At 40.3% G+C, this 17,319-nt stretch overlaps 1 protein-coding gene across 7 annotated transcripts in view; it reads left to right on the forward strand.

The window, feature by feature from the left end:
* The window catches only part of TRIM69 (tripartite motif containing 69), a 49,171-nt gene extending 35,702 nt beyond the window's left edge, over window positions 1–13,469 (forward strand). For 2 of the 7 annotated variants that reach the window (XM_049613547.1, XM_049613544.1), the window contains exons 2-7: window positions 509–985; window positions 1,755–1,916; window positions 4,991–5,224; window positions 5,981–6,003; window positions 6,086–6,210; window positions 12,873–13,469. In XM_049613547.1, the coding sequence (XP_049469504.1) occupies window positions 659–985; window positions 1,755–1,916; window positions 4,991–5,224; window positions 5,981–6,003; window positions 6,086–6,210; window positions 12,873–13,414 (1,413 nt within the window). In that variant the 5' untranslated portion in view covers window positions 509–658 and the 3' untranslated portion in view covers window positions 13,415–13,469. Of the gene's footprint in view, window positions 1–508; window positions 986–1,754; window positions 1,917–4,982; window positions 5,225–5,980; window positions 6,004–6,085; window positions 6,211–12,872 lie in introns of those variants that run through there. The other 5 variants (XM_049613545.1, XM_049613548.1, XM_049613546.1 and 2 more) reach the window with 5 other exon arrangements.
* The last annotated feature ends 3,850 nt before the right edge of the window (window positions 13,470–17,319 follow it).

A 17,319-nucleotide genomic window follows, 5' to 3' on the forward strand; every position in this document is an offset into this window, starting at 1 on the left:
TGGAGGGGTATACAAGTAGAAACATTCTTTGGTTGAATACTCTTGATTTTTCTGTCTTAGTTCTCTATTATATTTTAAATAGAGCTGGGAGTAGGAATAAATGATAATGTTTGAAAACAATGAATTTATCAGATCACTTTCAAAGAGGAGGCTGGTGCTTTTATTCTGGCTGCACCAATTCTCAGCTCCTTTAGGAATACAGCCCACTAGGGGTACGTGGGTGGCTCAGTTGGTTAAGCGTTTGACTTAGGCTCAGGTGATGATCTCACAGCTCAGCAAGTGGGTTCCATCCCTGCATTGCGCTCTGCAGACAGCTCAAAGCCTGGAGCCTGTTTCAGATTCTGTGTCTCCCTCTCTCTCTCTGCCCCTCCCCCACTCACACTCTGTCTATCTCTCAAAAATAAATATTAAAAAAAAAAAAAAAGGAATGGAGCCCACTGTCCTGGAGTGCTGAAATGGGCAGCAAGAAAGATAAATTCACTTTAGCTGTTTTTTTTTTTTTCCAAAGGTATCTTCCAGCCCCTCCTCCAACATCGACCCAGGCAACTATGGTGAAGTGCATGATCTGATCACCCAGATACCCTCTCAAGTGCAGATACAAGATATTACTAAGGAGCTACACTGCCCACTGTGTAATGATTGGTTCCGTGATCCATTGATGCTAAGCTGTGGCCACAACTTCTGCCAGGCTTGTATCCAAAACTTTTGGAAGCAGCAAGCAAAGGAAACATTCTGTCCTGAGTGTAAGATGCTATGTCAATATAGCAACTGTACATTCAACCTTGTGCTAGAGAAGCTGGTAGAGAAGATTAAGAAGCTACCCTTACTCAAGGGCCATCCACAGTGCCCAGAGCATGGAGAGAACCTGAAACTATTCAGTAAGCTAGATGGGAAACTGATCTGCTTTCAATGCAAAGATGCTCGGTTGTCTGTGGGGCACTCTAAAGATTTCCTGCAGATCTCTGATGCTGTCACTTTCTTCATGGTGGGTGAGCCCTGGGCCTTGAATAATGCTTTAGGAAAGCTGGGAAAAATCTTTTGTAGGGTTTCTTCTTTCTTTCAGCCCCACCCCTCTATTCAGATGATTATTAGTAAGCTTAGAAAATACAACATATCTTGCAACGTTCTTTCTCTAGAGTTGCTGATGATAGGAAACAACAGTGGAGTAGCTCTAAGCCTACTCCCCCCTCCCCCAATCAAATATTTACTTACACTCTGCAATGACAGCACTCTACTAGACACTGGGTAGAATGTGGATGTACAAGATATTGCTCTTGTTATAAAAGTCTTGAAATTTAGGCAAGTTCAAAATGAATAAAACAACAGAAGCAAGATATTCTACTATTGAGAGCTAAATTTCATCACATTTGTAATATTCATAAATATTCAGAATTTCAGAGAAGATTAGAGAAAACTGAAATAGGGGATGTGTGGTGAAGGAAAGCTTGAATTGGGAAATCATTTGCATTTTAATGGGCAGAAATGGGAAATGAGTGCTCTAAGTGATAATAATGTAAGTAAAAGTAGAGACAGTGAGAACAGTATAACTAGAGTAGAAGATGTAGAGTTCTACTACCTTCTTCAACCCCCTACAGTAAGCTAATAAGAGCATAAAACTAAATTTTTCTGCTGCTTGTTATATTCTTCACAATTCTTAGAAGAGACAGGAATTGTAGTTCAGGGTAAAGGAAAGATTTTTGCAGCAAGAGCTTGCTTTTTTTTTTTTTTTTTCTTCTCACACTCTGGGGCTTTAGGAGAGATGTCCCTATGGTCCTTCATCTCCCAAGTTAGTGTGGATTAAGTCTGTGTGGTATTCCCAGGAGGAGCTCACCATCCACCAGGGTCAACTGGAGACAACACTGAAGGAACTTCAGTCTCTGAAGAATATGCAGAAAGATGCTATTGCTGCTTACAAGGTGAGAAGCAGGGCAGAGGGGCTATGAGATAGACCTGGAACACTTTCCTTGTAACTTCAGCCATGTGAGTGTAAAGGATACACCAAATGGCACCTGGGCTATAGCATTAGAAAATGGACACTGTAGGATGGAAGGAAATACAGCAGTGAAGTAAGTTCTCAATGGTTCTTCAACAGAGAGAGCACACTGAACTTTCGCATTATATGCTGATCCTTCTTATGTCCCCATCGCTAGGTGATTGTTCTGGGTTTGTGATGTGTCTGGTCTTTCCCTTTATATATGGCAAAATAAGGAATTTATCAGAAAAATGCACTAAGGATTGCTATGTCCAAAGAAATACCTTTCTTTTGAGTTTACAATCAGGCTACCTCTGATTGAAGGTCTCTTGGATTGCTGGTTTTTATCATCTGATTTGATCTTTCCTAGCTCCCCTCAAACTAAATAAATAAACTATTGCTGTTTTATATATACAGGGGATCTAGGACAATTAATAGTTAGAAACTTGGCAAAGAAGTCCCTGGGTTATGGGGCTAAACTGGGAGTTCTGTTTCTTCATTAATTATTCTATGGAGGAGGGTATTCTCTGGCATTTGGCATTGTACAGAAATATGCACAATGAGAGAAAGAAGAAGGATAGATGGAAATAATGTCTCCAGAGAATGTTGTTTCTGTTGTAAGAGTTCCTAGTTCAGCTATTACAGTCAACATTCATTCATTAAAAAAAAAATTATTGAGTGGGTAAGGCATTATACTAGATACTATATTACACTAGGGTGGGAAACAGATTAATGGGATTGAGTGATCCCATCAATAGCAATAAAATGACAACTGTGATAATTACTATGAATGAAGGTAAAGCGTGCTACAAGAGCATATACATGAAGAACTAATTTAGGCTAGGGAAAGGGTATTCTCTGAAGAAATCACCTATTAAAAACTGAGAACCAGGGGCACCTGGGTGGCTCAGTCAGTTAAGTGTCCGACTTCAGCTCAGGTCATGAGCTCACTATTTGTGAGTTTGAGCCCCACATTGGGCTCTGTGCTGACAGCTCAGAGCCTGGAGCCTCCTTCAGATTCTGTGTCTCCCCCTCTCTCTGCCCCTCCCATGCTCATGCTCTGTCTTTCTCTGTCTCTCAATAATAAATAAACATTAAAAAAATTTTTTTAATTGAGAACTGAAGGATAAGTAACTTAGCCAAGGGAACTGATTGAGAGGAATATGAAGGAAGTGACCTGGAGAAGAATGTTCTATGAAGAGCAAAGAACATATGGAAAAGTCCTGATAGGAAACTAGTTGCTATGTTAAATAGAGAGAAGCTAATAAAATTAGATCATGGTAAGCAAAATGAGATTGAAGAGGTGGATATGGGCCCAATTATGTGGGCCCTTGGAGATAAATTAGGAATTTTGAACTTCATCCTATGAATAATGAGAACGCATTAAAGGGTTTAGACAGGACATGATTTCATCTTATTTTGAAAATATCAGTCCAGTGGCTGTGAGAAGAGAGACAATGACAGGATAATGGTTAGAAGGCTACTGCAGTAATCCCAGAGAATAGTGAGAGTGGCTTGGACAAGAGAAGCAGTGGAGATAGAAATAAACAGCTTTGGCATATACTTTGGAGATTGAAAAAAAAAAACAAAAACCTGGATGTGGTGACTGATTAGATGTGAGGGGTGAGTGGAAATGTCAAATAGGTAGTTGGATACAGGAATCTAGACCTTGGAAGTTGGTCTAGGATGGAAATAAGAAGTCAGCATACAGACTGATTTAAATCTGTGTGAGAAGAGGAGATTACCTAGAAAGAGAATGTAGAATGAGAAGGGGAAAGAGCCCAGGAAAAAAAAAATCAAATAACTCTAATATTCAGAGCTTGGTTAGAGGATACAAAACCAACAAATAAGACTGAGAATAGTAGTGAAATAGGCAAAAGGAAGACTGGAGATGTGTGAACTAGAGGATAGAGTGAATTTTAAGTGTGCCATTATAATGATGGACCATAGAATCCAACCTGGACAAAAGGGGACATGGAGACAGAGAAGATGATGAACAGAAATGGAGGGGGTCAATGAATAAGAGGTTTCAATGATACCCAATAATTGTTTCTATAGAGGTATCTGACTAAGTGAGCATAATAAGTTAATTTTGGGGTTCCTGGTATCTCAGTTGGTTAAGCGTCGACTCTTGATTTTGGCTCAGGTCATGACCTCATGGTTTGTGAGCTGAAGCCCCACATTAGGCTTTGTGCTGCCAGCATGTGGAGCCTGCTTGGAATTCTCTCTCTCCTCTCTCTCTGTCCCTTCCCCTGCTCGTGATCGTGCACGCGCTTTCTCTCTCAAAATAAATAAATAAACTTAAAAACAATTTTTTTTTAAAAGAAGTTAATTTTGGAGGTAGTGAAATGGCTGGGGATGATAAAGTCCTGTGTGATTAAAAGAATGAGTAGATACAGGGGAGATCACTAGAAATGATGAGGATAAGGATCTGAGAAGCCTGGATGTCAGATGGTTCACTGCTCAGGATGTTGCAGTTACCTGAGAAAAAGGGTGTTAAGTGTAGCAGTTATCAATTTCAGGGCTTCAGACATTGTCCATCTCCTGCTTCTTCTATGTTGTCTTGGTAGCAGAAGTGGCATCCACCCTCCCCCCAGCTCTGATTTCTAGATAAGAATAGTTCTTTCAGCCTCGTTATGGCCCCAGTCTGACAGCATCACTTGGTAGACACTGGTTTGTACTTCTGGGTAGGAAAGTACTATCATTCATTGCAGGATGTTTAACTAATTAATTAACCCCACAGCTTTATATGGCATTGGTTACCACCTCAGTACTGTAATAGGAACCTAAAGACCACTTTTGATGATTTCCTTCCTAAACTATTAAACTGACAGAAAAACAAAGTAAATCTCCCAAAGGATTCCTATTAGTATGGTTAAGTGATGATACTCAAGAGTCATTTTTATGCATTTTCCTGTTATGGTATTTCCCGCATTGTGTGAGTATTGACGGTGTGGGCCCCCATCCCCAAGAGCTAGTCTCAGTAATTATCATGGTGATGATCATGGAGGTTTCCAGGAAAACAAGCTACATCTGCAGCAACACATCTCCTTGGAGTTTCTAAAGCTACATCAGTTCCTGCACAGCAAAGAAAAGAACATTTTAAATGAGCTCCAAGAAGAGGGGAAAGCCTTGAATGAGGATATGGAGCTGAATCTGAACCAGCTTCAGGAACAGTGTCTCCTAGCCAAGGAGATGTTGGTGAGCATCCAGGCACGGATGGAACAGCAGGATCCCTTCGACTTTCTCAAAGTAAGACTCCATATTAACATAATTATGGGTACACCAGTTAGGGAAAAGAGGGTTGGAAAAGACATAGAAGCAGCTTTTCCCCACCAGGAGGGGAAAAAAAAGAACTGCTGTAGTGCCTTTAAGATTTTCTGGGAGAAATGCAGAAGGCTACTTTTGCCTTACACTCAGTAGAAAGCTTTGCCTTCACCCTCCTAAAAAAAGATAATAAATGCCCTTAGTAATGGTATCTATTAATATTTTAATGTTTCTTCATAAAGAATTTTGAAGATTTGTTTCTCAAAAATAAGAATGTTGAAACTTAGATTGGCTTCCAATTGACCTGTTTGAAAGGTGTTTGCCAATATTTACTATCTGAAGCTTCACCTCCGAAGTGTCATTGATTATCACCTTAGCACTCAGAAGTTTACTTTGCCAGAATAAGAGAAAGTGGCTTTGGGTCTGGAAAACCTACACTATTTTTCTCCGGAGACCATTTGGCAGTATAGGTAGAAATAGCCTAGCTATTAATTTCTCCCCTTGTTTCATGTAAAAGGCAACACTAGAAAATCAGAATAAGATAAGGCCAGTTTATCCTGGGTTAGATGAAGGATACCGATCAGAAAAGATATATGGAGGTTGGGATGAATTGGAATGGCAACATCTGCACAGAATCTCAGTATTGATGATAAAATTCTGGTGGTGGCCAGTATCACCAAAGAAATTTCTGGAGTTGATGAGCAAGCATCTAATTTCTTTATTGCTCCTTTTCTCTTCTAGGATATCACATCTCTCTTGGATAGGTAAGTGTTTCTATATGGTATTAATATCCTTCCTCCAGTTCCTGGAGGATGTCTAAGAATAAGTGATTTATGTCCCCTGCAGCTTGGAACAAGGAACAAAGGTGCTGATACCCAGAGAGCTTATCTCCAGAAAGTTGAACCCGGGCCTGTACAAAGGTCCCATCCAGTACATGATGTGGAGGGAAATGCAATCCTCTCTCTCTCCAGGTATCAGAGGGTCGTAGCTATTGGTTCCTGGGTCTCCTAATCTCTGTTTCTTCTGTGGGAACTCTTCTGTGGCCCTAATTAGTACAGTAAAACCTTGGATTGCAAGTAACTTGTTCAGTGAGTATTCTTCAAGACAAGCAAACATTTCTAATAAATTTTAACTTGATAAACAAGTGATGTCTTGCAATATGAGTAGTACGTGACACCAAATGTCACATGATAACTAAACCAATGGTTTCTCTCTCTCTCCTGTGTCTCTCTCTCTGTGGGATTGTGAGCAATTGTCAGTGCAATGCCACATTTCCATGAAATCCTCAAAAGGAGGCAAAAGCAAGTGTTATTGGATAGGTTCCTTATTAAAGTTGCACAAAAAGAAAGACTCCATTGAGCCAATAGATAGCAGTGATTCTGTTAGTGATAGTGAAAGTCGTCCTACACAATAACCCTCCCCTTGTTTCCCTCACACCAGCCATGAAGGTTTTCAAAGGTAAATGTGGGTTAATTTGTTTATTTGTCTTTATGTTTTGTATTTTTTAAGTTTACTTATTTTTCAGAGAGACAGAAACAGTGTGAGTGGGGGAGGGATAGAGAGAGAGGGAGAGAAAGAATCCCAAGCAGGCTCTGCACTGCAAAACAGAGCCCAAAGGGAGAGAGAGAGAGAGAAAATTCCAAGCAGGCTCCTCCCTGTCAGCACAGAGCCCAATGTGGGGCCCCAACCCACAAACCATGAGATGATGACCTGAGCTGAAGTCAGATGCTTAACTGACTGAGCCACCCAGGCGTCTCCCCACTGGTGTATTTTTAAATTTCAGTTATTGAGTTCTTCATCTCTGATTTTTTATATTTTCTATGTCTTTGTTGAAAGTCTCACTGAGATTCTCCACTCTTAAGTCCAATGAGTATCTTATGACCATTACTTTGAATTCTTTGCCAGGCATATTGTTTATCTCCATTTAATTTAGCTCTTTTGTGGTGATTTTGTCCTGTTCTTTCTTCTTCTTCTTTTTTTCTTTTTAAGTTTTATTTATTTAAGTAATCTCCACACCCAACACAGAGCTTGAGCTCATGACTCCAAGATGAAGAATTGTACATTCTTCTGAATGAGCCAGCCAGGCACCCCTGTCCTATTCTTTCATTTGGGACATATTCCTCTGTCTCCTCATTTTGTCTAACTTTCTGTATTTGTTTCTATGTATTAGTAAAGTTAGTTATGTCTCCTGATCTTGAAAGTAGAGGTCTTCTTCTTAGAAGTCCTGTGGTGGCCTGTAGCACAATATCCCCTGTTTACCAGAAGCAGGAGCTTTAGGGGTGTCTCTATGGGGGTGCACCCCATTATTGTGGCTGAGCCTCATTTGCTTTCAGTTCAGTTGTCTTCATAGGCCCACTTTGCCCATTGTGGGCTGGGTTTGGCCCCTGTGATGTTAAGAGGCCAGTCTGGGGCCATCATGGGCTTGTAGTTGGGCAGTGTCAGCAGTCAGATCAGATGCCTGCCTTCAGCCTGTTTGCCAGGGCTGTGGTTGCACTGAATTTTAGGGTGCTCTCCCTGCCTTGTCCTCTGAGAGGCTTTTGTTGGTGGGTGGGACCTGCAGTCAGGCTAGATGTCTTCTGGGGCTATAGACACACTGATTGACAGGGCATTCTCTGCACTGCCAGTTACAAGGTTTGGCTGCTGGGACTGTAAGTTTACTGGTGTGTGTTGTTATCTTCCAATAAGGGCAATTTTTTTTTTTTCAACGTTTTTAATTTATTTTTGGGACAGAGAGAGACAGAGCATGAACGGGGGAGGGGCAGAGAGAGAGGGAGACACAGAATCGGAAACAGGCTCCAGGCTCCGAGCCATCAGCCCAGAGCCTGACGCGGGGCTCGAACTCACGGACCGCGAGATCGTGACCTGGCTAAAGTCGGACGCTTAACCGACTGCGCCACCCAGGCGCCCCCAATAAGGGCAATTTTAAATGAGTGGAATTTGGAGCGGGGGTGCCTGGGTGGCTCAGTCAGTTAAGCCTCTGACTCTTGACTTTGGCTTAGGTCATGATCTCATGGTTCATGAATTCGAGCCCTGCATTGGGCTCTGCACTGACAGCGGGGAGCCTGCTTGGGATTCACAGTCTCCTCTTTCTCTGCCCCTCCCCAACTTATGCACGTGCTCTCTCTCTCTCTCTCAAAAATAAATAAACAAAACAAAACAAAACAAAAAAAAAGGGAAGAAAGAAAAAGAAATAACCTGAAACTTAAAAAAAATAAGTAAATAAAAGGGTGGAATGGGTAGAAGTTATACTGTGAAGGGTTCAGGAGGGATTTGGAATGAGGCAGTAGTGAAGGGAATAGATCACTCACTTGCGAAGGTTCACTAAGAAGGGAGGATGTGAACATGGCAGCAGAGTTAAAAGAGGACTTAAAAAAATTATTTATTTTAAGTAATCTCTACACCCAACGTGAGGCTTGAACCCATGACCCTGAGATCAAGAGTTGCATGCTCTTCTGACTGAATCAGCCAGGCACCCCAAAAGAGGACATTTATAAAAAAAATTTTTTAATGTTTATTTATTTTTGAGAGACACAGTAACAGAGTGAGAGCAGGGGAGGGGCAGAGAGAGAGGGAGACACAGAATCCAAAGCAGGCTCCAGGCACTGGGCTATCAGCACAGAGCCCAACATGGGGCTTGAACCCACCAACTGTGAGATCATGACCTGAGCCAAAGCTGGATGCTTAACCGACTGAGCCACCCAGGCGCCCCAAAAGAGGGCTTTCTAAAACAGACTGAGGGAAAACAGCCTAAAGAAAGGCAGAAACAAATGGTGTAAGACAGTGGATAACTGGTGGTAGTAGGGAAGAGTGAGTGAGATCTAGAAAGAGAAGTACTGACTTTCCTCAGTTTCCTCTGAAAATGGAGAGGAGATAAAATAGTAAAGGCAAACAATTTTCATCAGATGGAACTTGCAGTAGACATGGGACGAAATGAGGGATTCCTATAAGATGTACTACAATTTCTCTATGAAGCAGGAGAAGAAGTCATCTGCTGGCAGTGAGGAAGGAACAGATGTTTGAGGAGAGAGCCAAAAGTCTGAAATTGCTGTGAGAAACTGGAGAGAGTTTGATTTAGGAAATACAGTAGTGGTGATGGTCGAGCACAGAGTGGAAATAATGAATCTGTAATAAAATCTACACATGCACAATTTTGTGATTTTCCTCGAGCAGTGGTCAGGAATTGGCATTTGAATTTTGACAGCTGGATAGATCCAGAGTTGGAGAGTTACATGACAAATGCTGCAGATACAAGGTTAAAAATGATAAGGTTATTGGCAATAAAGCTGCCAATACTAAGCAGTTTAGGGAAGGATTTTAAGCCAGAAGGCAGACAGATCAGGATAGTAAGGAGAAATGAGGCACTAGAGTTGTTAATGAAGTCAAGTAATGGTTGTAGGGGGAGATGAGAGTGAGAAAATAAAATATAAGAGAATGGGATATCTGAGTTTAAGATTTTAGAGAATGGAGTCAAAAATCACTAGCAGTAAAGCCACGGATGTACAAGAATGGAAAAATGGCTATATCCAAAGGATAGTGAAATCCCTTGAGATGATGAGCTGGAGTTGGGATAGTGGTGTACAGTTAATCCAAAGCGCAGAGAATATAATCAGGAAGTCTGTACATAACAACATCAAATAGAGATAGAGAGTAATATGAGATGTAATGACAAGAGCCTCAAAAGAAGAGTGATTTTTACATGAGGATAAGGATTAGAGTAAGGATCTAGAAGTGGGGGTGGTGGCTCCTGGATCTCTGGCTCTGAATTTAGAAAACTAATAGTTTCATGGACTTTTCAAGTTGTATTTTTTGGAGAAGAAATAGTCAGGTTTCTGTTAAAGTAAGGAGGTGATAAGAGAATTCTGTAGAATGGGGGTACTGGAGAGTTACTTAGGGAGGGAGTTCTGAAGGGCAGAGTGGAAAGGGTTTGGTTGGAGCAATGGGAGGATGGGTGAAGGTACAGGAAGCAAAGAACAGAATAATGGGGATAAGAGTACATGGAGGGTAAATCATTGGATGAGTCTACATTATGGGTTTTGGCCAAGGATAACAGGAATATGAAACATGGTGGAATTAGTTAATGTCAGGGATTCAAATGGAACTTTGAAGTTTATTTATTTAACAAATAGTTACTTGAATACCCAGGAATAGTTCCCAATTTTGAATGTATGTAAGGAAATAAAACAGATGAAGTCCCACCCTGTGAGAGATTACAGTCTAATGGAGGAAATGGACAATGATAACAGTAAGTAATGTCACACAGTGATAACCATTGTCAAGAAAGTCAAGTAAGGTACATTCAGTAAGTATTTATGAGCAAAAAGTAGGATAGGGTACAGACAGTGATGAATAGATGAACATGCTATTTTAGACAGAAGGGCCAGAAAAAAACCTCTTTGAAGAGGTAACTCCCCCTCCCTATGTTTCACTGTGGATATTTCCAAACATACAGAAAAGCTTAAAGAATTTTATAGTGAACATCACTATACCTACCTAGATTCTATCACTAACATCTTACTGAACTTGCATTAACAAAGGCTGGAATAAGGTGAAGGAGTGAACCACATGGGGAAAGAGTGTTTTCAGACAAGGAAAGAAAGTGTAAAGGCCCTAAAATCTGAATGAGTTTGATACATTCAAGGAACAGCCAAAAGCAAAAGTGATTGGATCAAAGTAAATAAGGGAGATGTGTATTAGGAGATGAGGTCACAGAGGTAGGTAAATCACGTAGGTCCTGTTTGCTCTGTAAGGACTCTGGATTTTATCTTGGGAGTGATGGAAAAGTGTAAGAGTTGAGTAGGAGAACTGGATGATCTCATTCATATTTTGGCAGAATAGGTTGCGGATGGGCAAGAGTGGAGACAGGACAGTTAAAAAGCTATTGCAAATAGTTCCAGGCCAGCAGTATTTAAGAAATCATCTGTCTCTATATTCTGGGTAGGCTCAGATTACATTTTAAAGGTGGAGCTGACACAGAATTTACTGTTGGGTTGAATATGGTATGAGAAGAAAAGAGTGAAGGCAAAGCTGACTCCTAGGAATCTTCAGAGCTATGGCAGGTTGAGTTAGCTGGAGGTGTCAGAGGCTTGATGACAAAACCAGACTAGGTTCTAAAAAGGTTGGTAACAAGTCTGGATGGTACTTCCAAAGAAATCCAGTCCTTGCATTGGAAAGAGCAACAACTTAGGGTAAATGGGGATATGGGAGGGAGGGAAGATTCAGCCTATATGAAAAAAGTCAGGATTCTACAAAGTCTCTTGTTGGAAGAGAAATCCTTGGGATGATAAAAAATAAGACTCTGGCTTTTCTGGGAAGAGAGAGCTGGACTGGATTGATCTCACTTCCAAGGATAAATAAATCCATTAACAACAAATGTATGCATGTATGTATCTGTGTCCCTTATGTGAACATATTGTCTTTATGTTTCCTTTATCAAATTTTGCGCCAAGGTTTGATTATCTTACAACTAAAATTTGTGTTTTCTTGCTGACATGCTTCCAACATCTTTTCATTTAGAAATTCCTTTTTATACTGCTGTCCACTTACTTGTCTAAACCAATGCTTATCAAATGGCCTGTGATGAGGACCAGTTTTTTTTAATGTTTATTTATTTTTGAGAGAGAGAGAGAGAGAGAGAGAGAGAGAGCAAGTGGAGGAGGGACCACGAGGATGGGGAACAGAGGATCTGAAGTGGGCTCTGCGCTGACAGCTTCAGCACTGACAGCAACGAGTCCAGGGCTCAAAATCATAAAATGCCAGATCACAACCTTAGCCGAAGTTGGAAACCCAATCAATTGAGCCAGGTGCCCCAGGTGCCCCAAGGACCAGGTTTTAAAATCTCAACCTGTCATAGACATAGATGTGTTTGTGGAACCGAGTATAAATTAATTACCTGAAAAAGTGGAATTTAAGAAAATTACGAAGTACAAGACTGGTTGTTTAATTATTAGATTCAACTGACGTAAAATTACTGTCAGATTGCTATGAAAATTTCTAAGAGCTTAACTCTTAATTTCTGTACTATTTTGTCCCAGACTGGTAACCAAACACTCTGAATAGCAGTGGCATAAACCACTCTACATCTCAAAAGTCCCACTATCTATTAAGCCAAATGTAAACTTCCCACCACTGTCCTCTAAACCCTTACCAGTTAGCTCAGACTTACCTGCCTGTAACAGGCAAGCCCTTACCTTCCCTCCCACATAAGCTACTGTTGTTATTCCTTTCTTGCCTTTGTTTACTCAATACATCCAGAATACATCTCACAGATGTTATATCATAACTGAAATGCTTTTTGTCCTTAGAAAGTTCTCCCAGGACAAACTTACCTAATTTTTATCCCATCAGCATTTGTATTTTCTTACATTTGGTAGAACATATTAATATTATTTGTATTGTTTTCTTTGTTACAGCATAAATTGGTTCAGAGTAAAGTCAGATTTTTACCACAAATTAAAAGATATCTAGAATACAGCCACATGGGTATAAAACAATAAAAAGTATTTAAGTGATTACCTGCCTACGAGTATATGTACATGGGAAGATAAATTACTGGTGTCTGTGTAAATACTGTCTTTTACTTGGGGAATTTATAGTCATCCATTTTCTCCCTATCCCTGCTTTATTTTCTTACTAGGCCTATCTCCATTAACTCTGGACCCTAAAACAGCTCACCCAAATCTGATGCTCTCCAAAAACCGAACCAGTGTGTGGCATGGTGACATTAAGCAGGTAATGCCTGATGATCCAGAGAGGTTTGACTCAAGTGTGGCTGTGCTGGGCTCAAAAGGCTTCACATCTGGGAAGTGGTACTGGGAAGTGGATGTGTCAAAGAAGACAAAATGGACAGTTGGAGTCGTCAGAGAATCCATCATTCGGAAGGGCAGCTGTCCTCTAACTCCTGAGCAAGGATTCTGGCTTTTAAGACTAAGGAACCAAACTGATCTAAAGGCTCTAGATTTGCCGTCATGCAGTCTAAAACTGACTAACAACCTCAATAAGGTGGGAATATACCTGGATTATGAAGGAGGACAGGTGTCCTTCTACAATGCTAAAACCATGACCCACATTTACACCTTCAGTAGCACTTTCATGGAGAAACTTTATCCCTACTTCTGTCCTTGCCTTAATGATGGTGGAGAGAATAAAGAACCATTGCATATCTTACATCCACAGTAATTACTCATACTATTGTGTAAATTCAGAGCGTTATTAAAGAGGTATTGAAATAGTTTACCAGTCTCACTGGTTTCTCTTCCCAATTTATGGGGAACTCTGGAATAATGAAGGAAAGATTCACAAACTAAATTCCATTTTCAGTGTCTTAAGTGGATTTCACTGGAGCTTTTCAAGACGTCATTCTAATTCTCTGGGGTCTTCTATGACAGGAGCCACTCTTCACGAGAATGATCATCACACTATTGTTACTGGAGCAAATTGCAACTTGAGTTTTGATGCTTGGGAACCCTTTTCAAACATGCCCAGAAATTCTATTATGCTGTCATTACTCTCAGCACAAGACTCTTAGTAGATAAATTTTCAGAAATGTACTCTTCTTCCTATTTAATTATCTTTTAATATACAATTTGCAATACAGTTCTTTTCTAGAACTTGTTACCGTAGTTTTTTGAAAACTGCTCCAGAAATTTATAGAAAAAAATAGGAAATGGTCTGGGCTAGTTTATAATCTTGTCTCGAATTCTCTCAAGATAGTTTTTGGTCCAATGAGCCTGACTCTCTTGGTCTCTTTTTCTTGCTCTAATCTATCTTCGGGAGTACTTGTTCCATACTCAAATACATTTAAGTATTTCAGAGTACTTTTGACTATGTCCTTTTCATCATTCCTGCCTATAATTTATTTATTTATTATTATTTTTTAATGTTTATTTACTTATTTTGAGAGAGAGCGAGCAAGTGGGAGAAGGAGCAGAAAGAGAGGAGAGAGAAAAAAAAGAGGTTCATCTAAGGATGAATCCTAATCAGGCTCTGCATTAACAGCATGGATCCCGATGCGGGGTCTGATCCCACAAACCATGAGATCATGACCAGAGCCAAAATCAAGAGTTGGACGCTCAAATGACTGAGCCCGCCAGACTCCCCTCATCATTCCTGCCTATAATTTAAATATTAATACTTTTTATCTTACTCTCTCTAGTATATTCATCCTCCAGTGTGTTCCTTCTAAGTCTAAAGCTCTTAGCATCACTTATCTCAGCAGTACTCTTGATGAACCATCCCTTCTTTTCCTTTGAAGTTCCATCTAACTGGGCTTCATCCTCTATATCTAAAAGGCTTTTTTTTTGGGGGGGGGGGAGGTTATTTAGGACCTGCAGTACTGGCCCTTTAAAATTACAATTAGCACAGCTCTTTGGCAGGGTAAAAGCCCCCTGTCTTATCAATCACATTGGGAAGGACACACACATGCCATAGGTAATATTCCTGCAGTGTTGGCAATACATATACAATATAATCATATTATAGCTGCTGATTTGGGTAAACAGTCATGACATTATGATGGTTATTTTTAAGAAATTACTTAAAAAAATAAGTCCATTTCAATCAGAATGTAATAAGGACTTGTTTTGTGCCTGTAACCTCACTAGATTTTTTGAAGCATGAACCCCAATGTTTATAGCAGTGCTATCAACAATAGCCAAAGTATGGAAAGAGCCCAAATGTCCCTTAACTGATGAATGGATAAAGCAGATGTGATAAATACACACACAGACACACACAATGGAATAGTACTCAGCGATGAAAAAGAATGAAATCTTGCCATTTGCAACAACATGGATGGGACCAGAGGGTATTATGCTAAGCAAAATAGTCAGAGAAAGACAGATATCATATATTTCACTCATATGTGGAATTTGAGAAATCAACAGGTGAACATAGGGGAAGGGAAGGAAAAATAAGATAAAAACAGGGAGGCAAACCATAAGAGACTCTCAAATACAGAGAACAAACTGAGGGTTGATAGAGGGGAGGTGGATGGAGGGATGGGTTGAATGTGTGATGGGCATTAAGGAGGGCACTTTTGGGGATGAGCACTGGGTGTCATATGTAAGAGATACATCGCTGGGTTCTATCCCTGAAGCTAAAACTATACTGTATGTTAACTAACTTGAATTTAAATTTAAAAAAAAAAGGAAGCATTAAAAAAAAAAGGTTCATTTAAGGAGACTTAAATTCATAAGCTTGGACCCCACCCAAGACCAATTAAATCAAAATCTCTAGCAGGTGGAGTCTGGGCATTTATAGGTCTAAAAGATCTCAGATAAAGAGCACCTGGCTGGCTCAGTTGATGGAGTGTATGACTCTTGATTTCAGGGTTGCAAGTTCAAGACCCACATTGGCTGCAGAGATTACTTAAAGATAAAATCTTTTAAAAATGTAAATAAAGGGGCGCCTGGATGGCTCAGTCGGTTGGGCGTCTGACTTCGGGTCAGGTCATGATCTCGCGGTCGGTGAGTTCAGGCCCCACATCGGGCTCTGGGCTGACAGCTCAGAGCCTGGAGCCCGTTTCGGATTCTGTGTCTCCCTCTCTCTCTGACCCTCCCCTGCTCATGCTCTGTCTCTCTCTGTCTCAAAAATAAATAAATGTTAAAAAAGAAAGTTTAAAAAAAAGTAAATAAAAATAAAAGCTCTCAGGTGATTTTAATGTCAGCTAGGACAGAGAACTGTTGAACTACCAAAACTTTTTTTCATCTTTATTTAGAAAAATTCATGGCGAGTGGTGGGGGGTGCCTGGGTGGCTCAGTCGGTTGAGCGTCCGACTTCGGCTCAGGTCATGATCTTGTGGTCTGTGGGTTCCAGCCCTGCGTCAGGCTCCGTGCTGACAGCTCAGAGCCTGGAGGCCTGCTTTGGATTCTGTGTCTCCCTCTCTCTCTGCCCCTCCCCCGTTCATGCTCTGTCTCTTAATCTCTCTCTCTGTCAAAAATAAATAAACATTAAAAAAAATTTTTAAAGAAAAATTCATGGGGGGCACCTGGGTGGTTCAGTTGGTTGAATGTCTGACTTTGGCTCAGATCATGATCTCACAGTTTGTGAGTTCAAGCCCCACATTAGGCTCCTGCTGTCAGTATGGAGTCCACTTTGGATCCTCTTTCCCCCTCTCTTTCTGCCCCCCCCCACTTGCACACACACACACACACACACACACACACTCTCTCTCTCTCTCTCTTTCAAAAATAAACATTAAAAAAATTTAAAAAAAGAAAAATTCAAACTTATAGAAAAACTGCACATTTGTATGATAAACTCTCCTATATTCTCCACCCAGATTTATCAATTATTAGTATTTTGCCACATTTTCTTATTCACTCTCCCTCACATCCATCCCATATGATTTTGGGTGTATAGTGTATAGTATGGCTAATGTTATTATTGCTGAGCAACTTCAGATTAAGTTACAGGCATTAACTTAATTAACTGTTAATTAACATTAACAGTCCATTTAGGACTCTTATTCCTAAATATTTCAGCAAGTATCTCCTACAAACCAAGACACTCTCTTTTTTTTTTAAAAGTAAGCTCTTTGCCCAATGTGGGGCTTGAACTCACAATCCCGAGACCAAGAGTCACATACTCTAACTAAGATAGCCAGGTGCCCCCAAGGTACTCTTTTACATAAACACAGTACTAAATTATCATATTCAGAAAATTTAACATTGACTTGGTACTACTTACTAGCTAATATATAGTCCATATACAAGAAGTAAATATTTCCTTTTTTATTTAAAAAAATTTTTTTTTTTTTAACGTTTATTTATTTTCCAGACAGAGAGAGACACAACATGAACGGGGGAGGGGCAGAGAGAAAGGGAAACACAGAATCGGAAGCAGGCTCCAGGCTCTGAGCCATCAGCCCAGAGCCCGACGCGGGGCTCGAACCCACAGACCGCGAGATTGTGACCTGAGCTGAAGTCGGACGCTTAACCGACTGAGCCACCCAGGCGCCCCAATATTTCCTTTTTTAAAAAGTAATTCTTTTTTTAAATGTTTTTATTTATTTATTTATTTATTTATTTATTTATTTATTTAGAGAGGAAGGGAGGGAGGGAGAATCCCAAACAGGCTCCATG

This window comes from Panthera uncia, assembly GCF_023721935.1.
Source record: "Panthera uncia isolate 11264 chromosome B3 unlocalized genomic scaffold, Puncia_PCG_1.0 HiC_scaffold_1, whole genome shotgun sequence".
Lineage (NCBI taxonomy): Eukaryota > Metazoa > Chordata > Mammalia > Carnivora > Felidae > Panthera > Panthera uncia.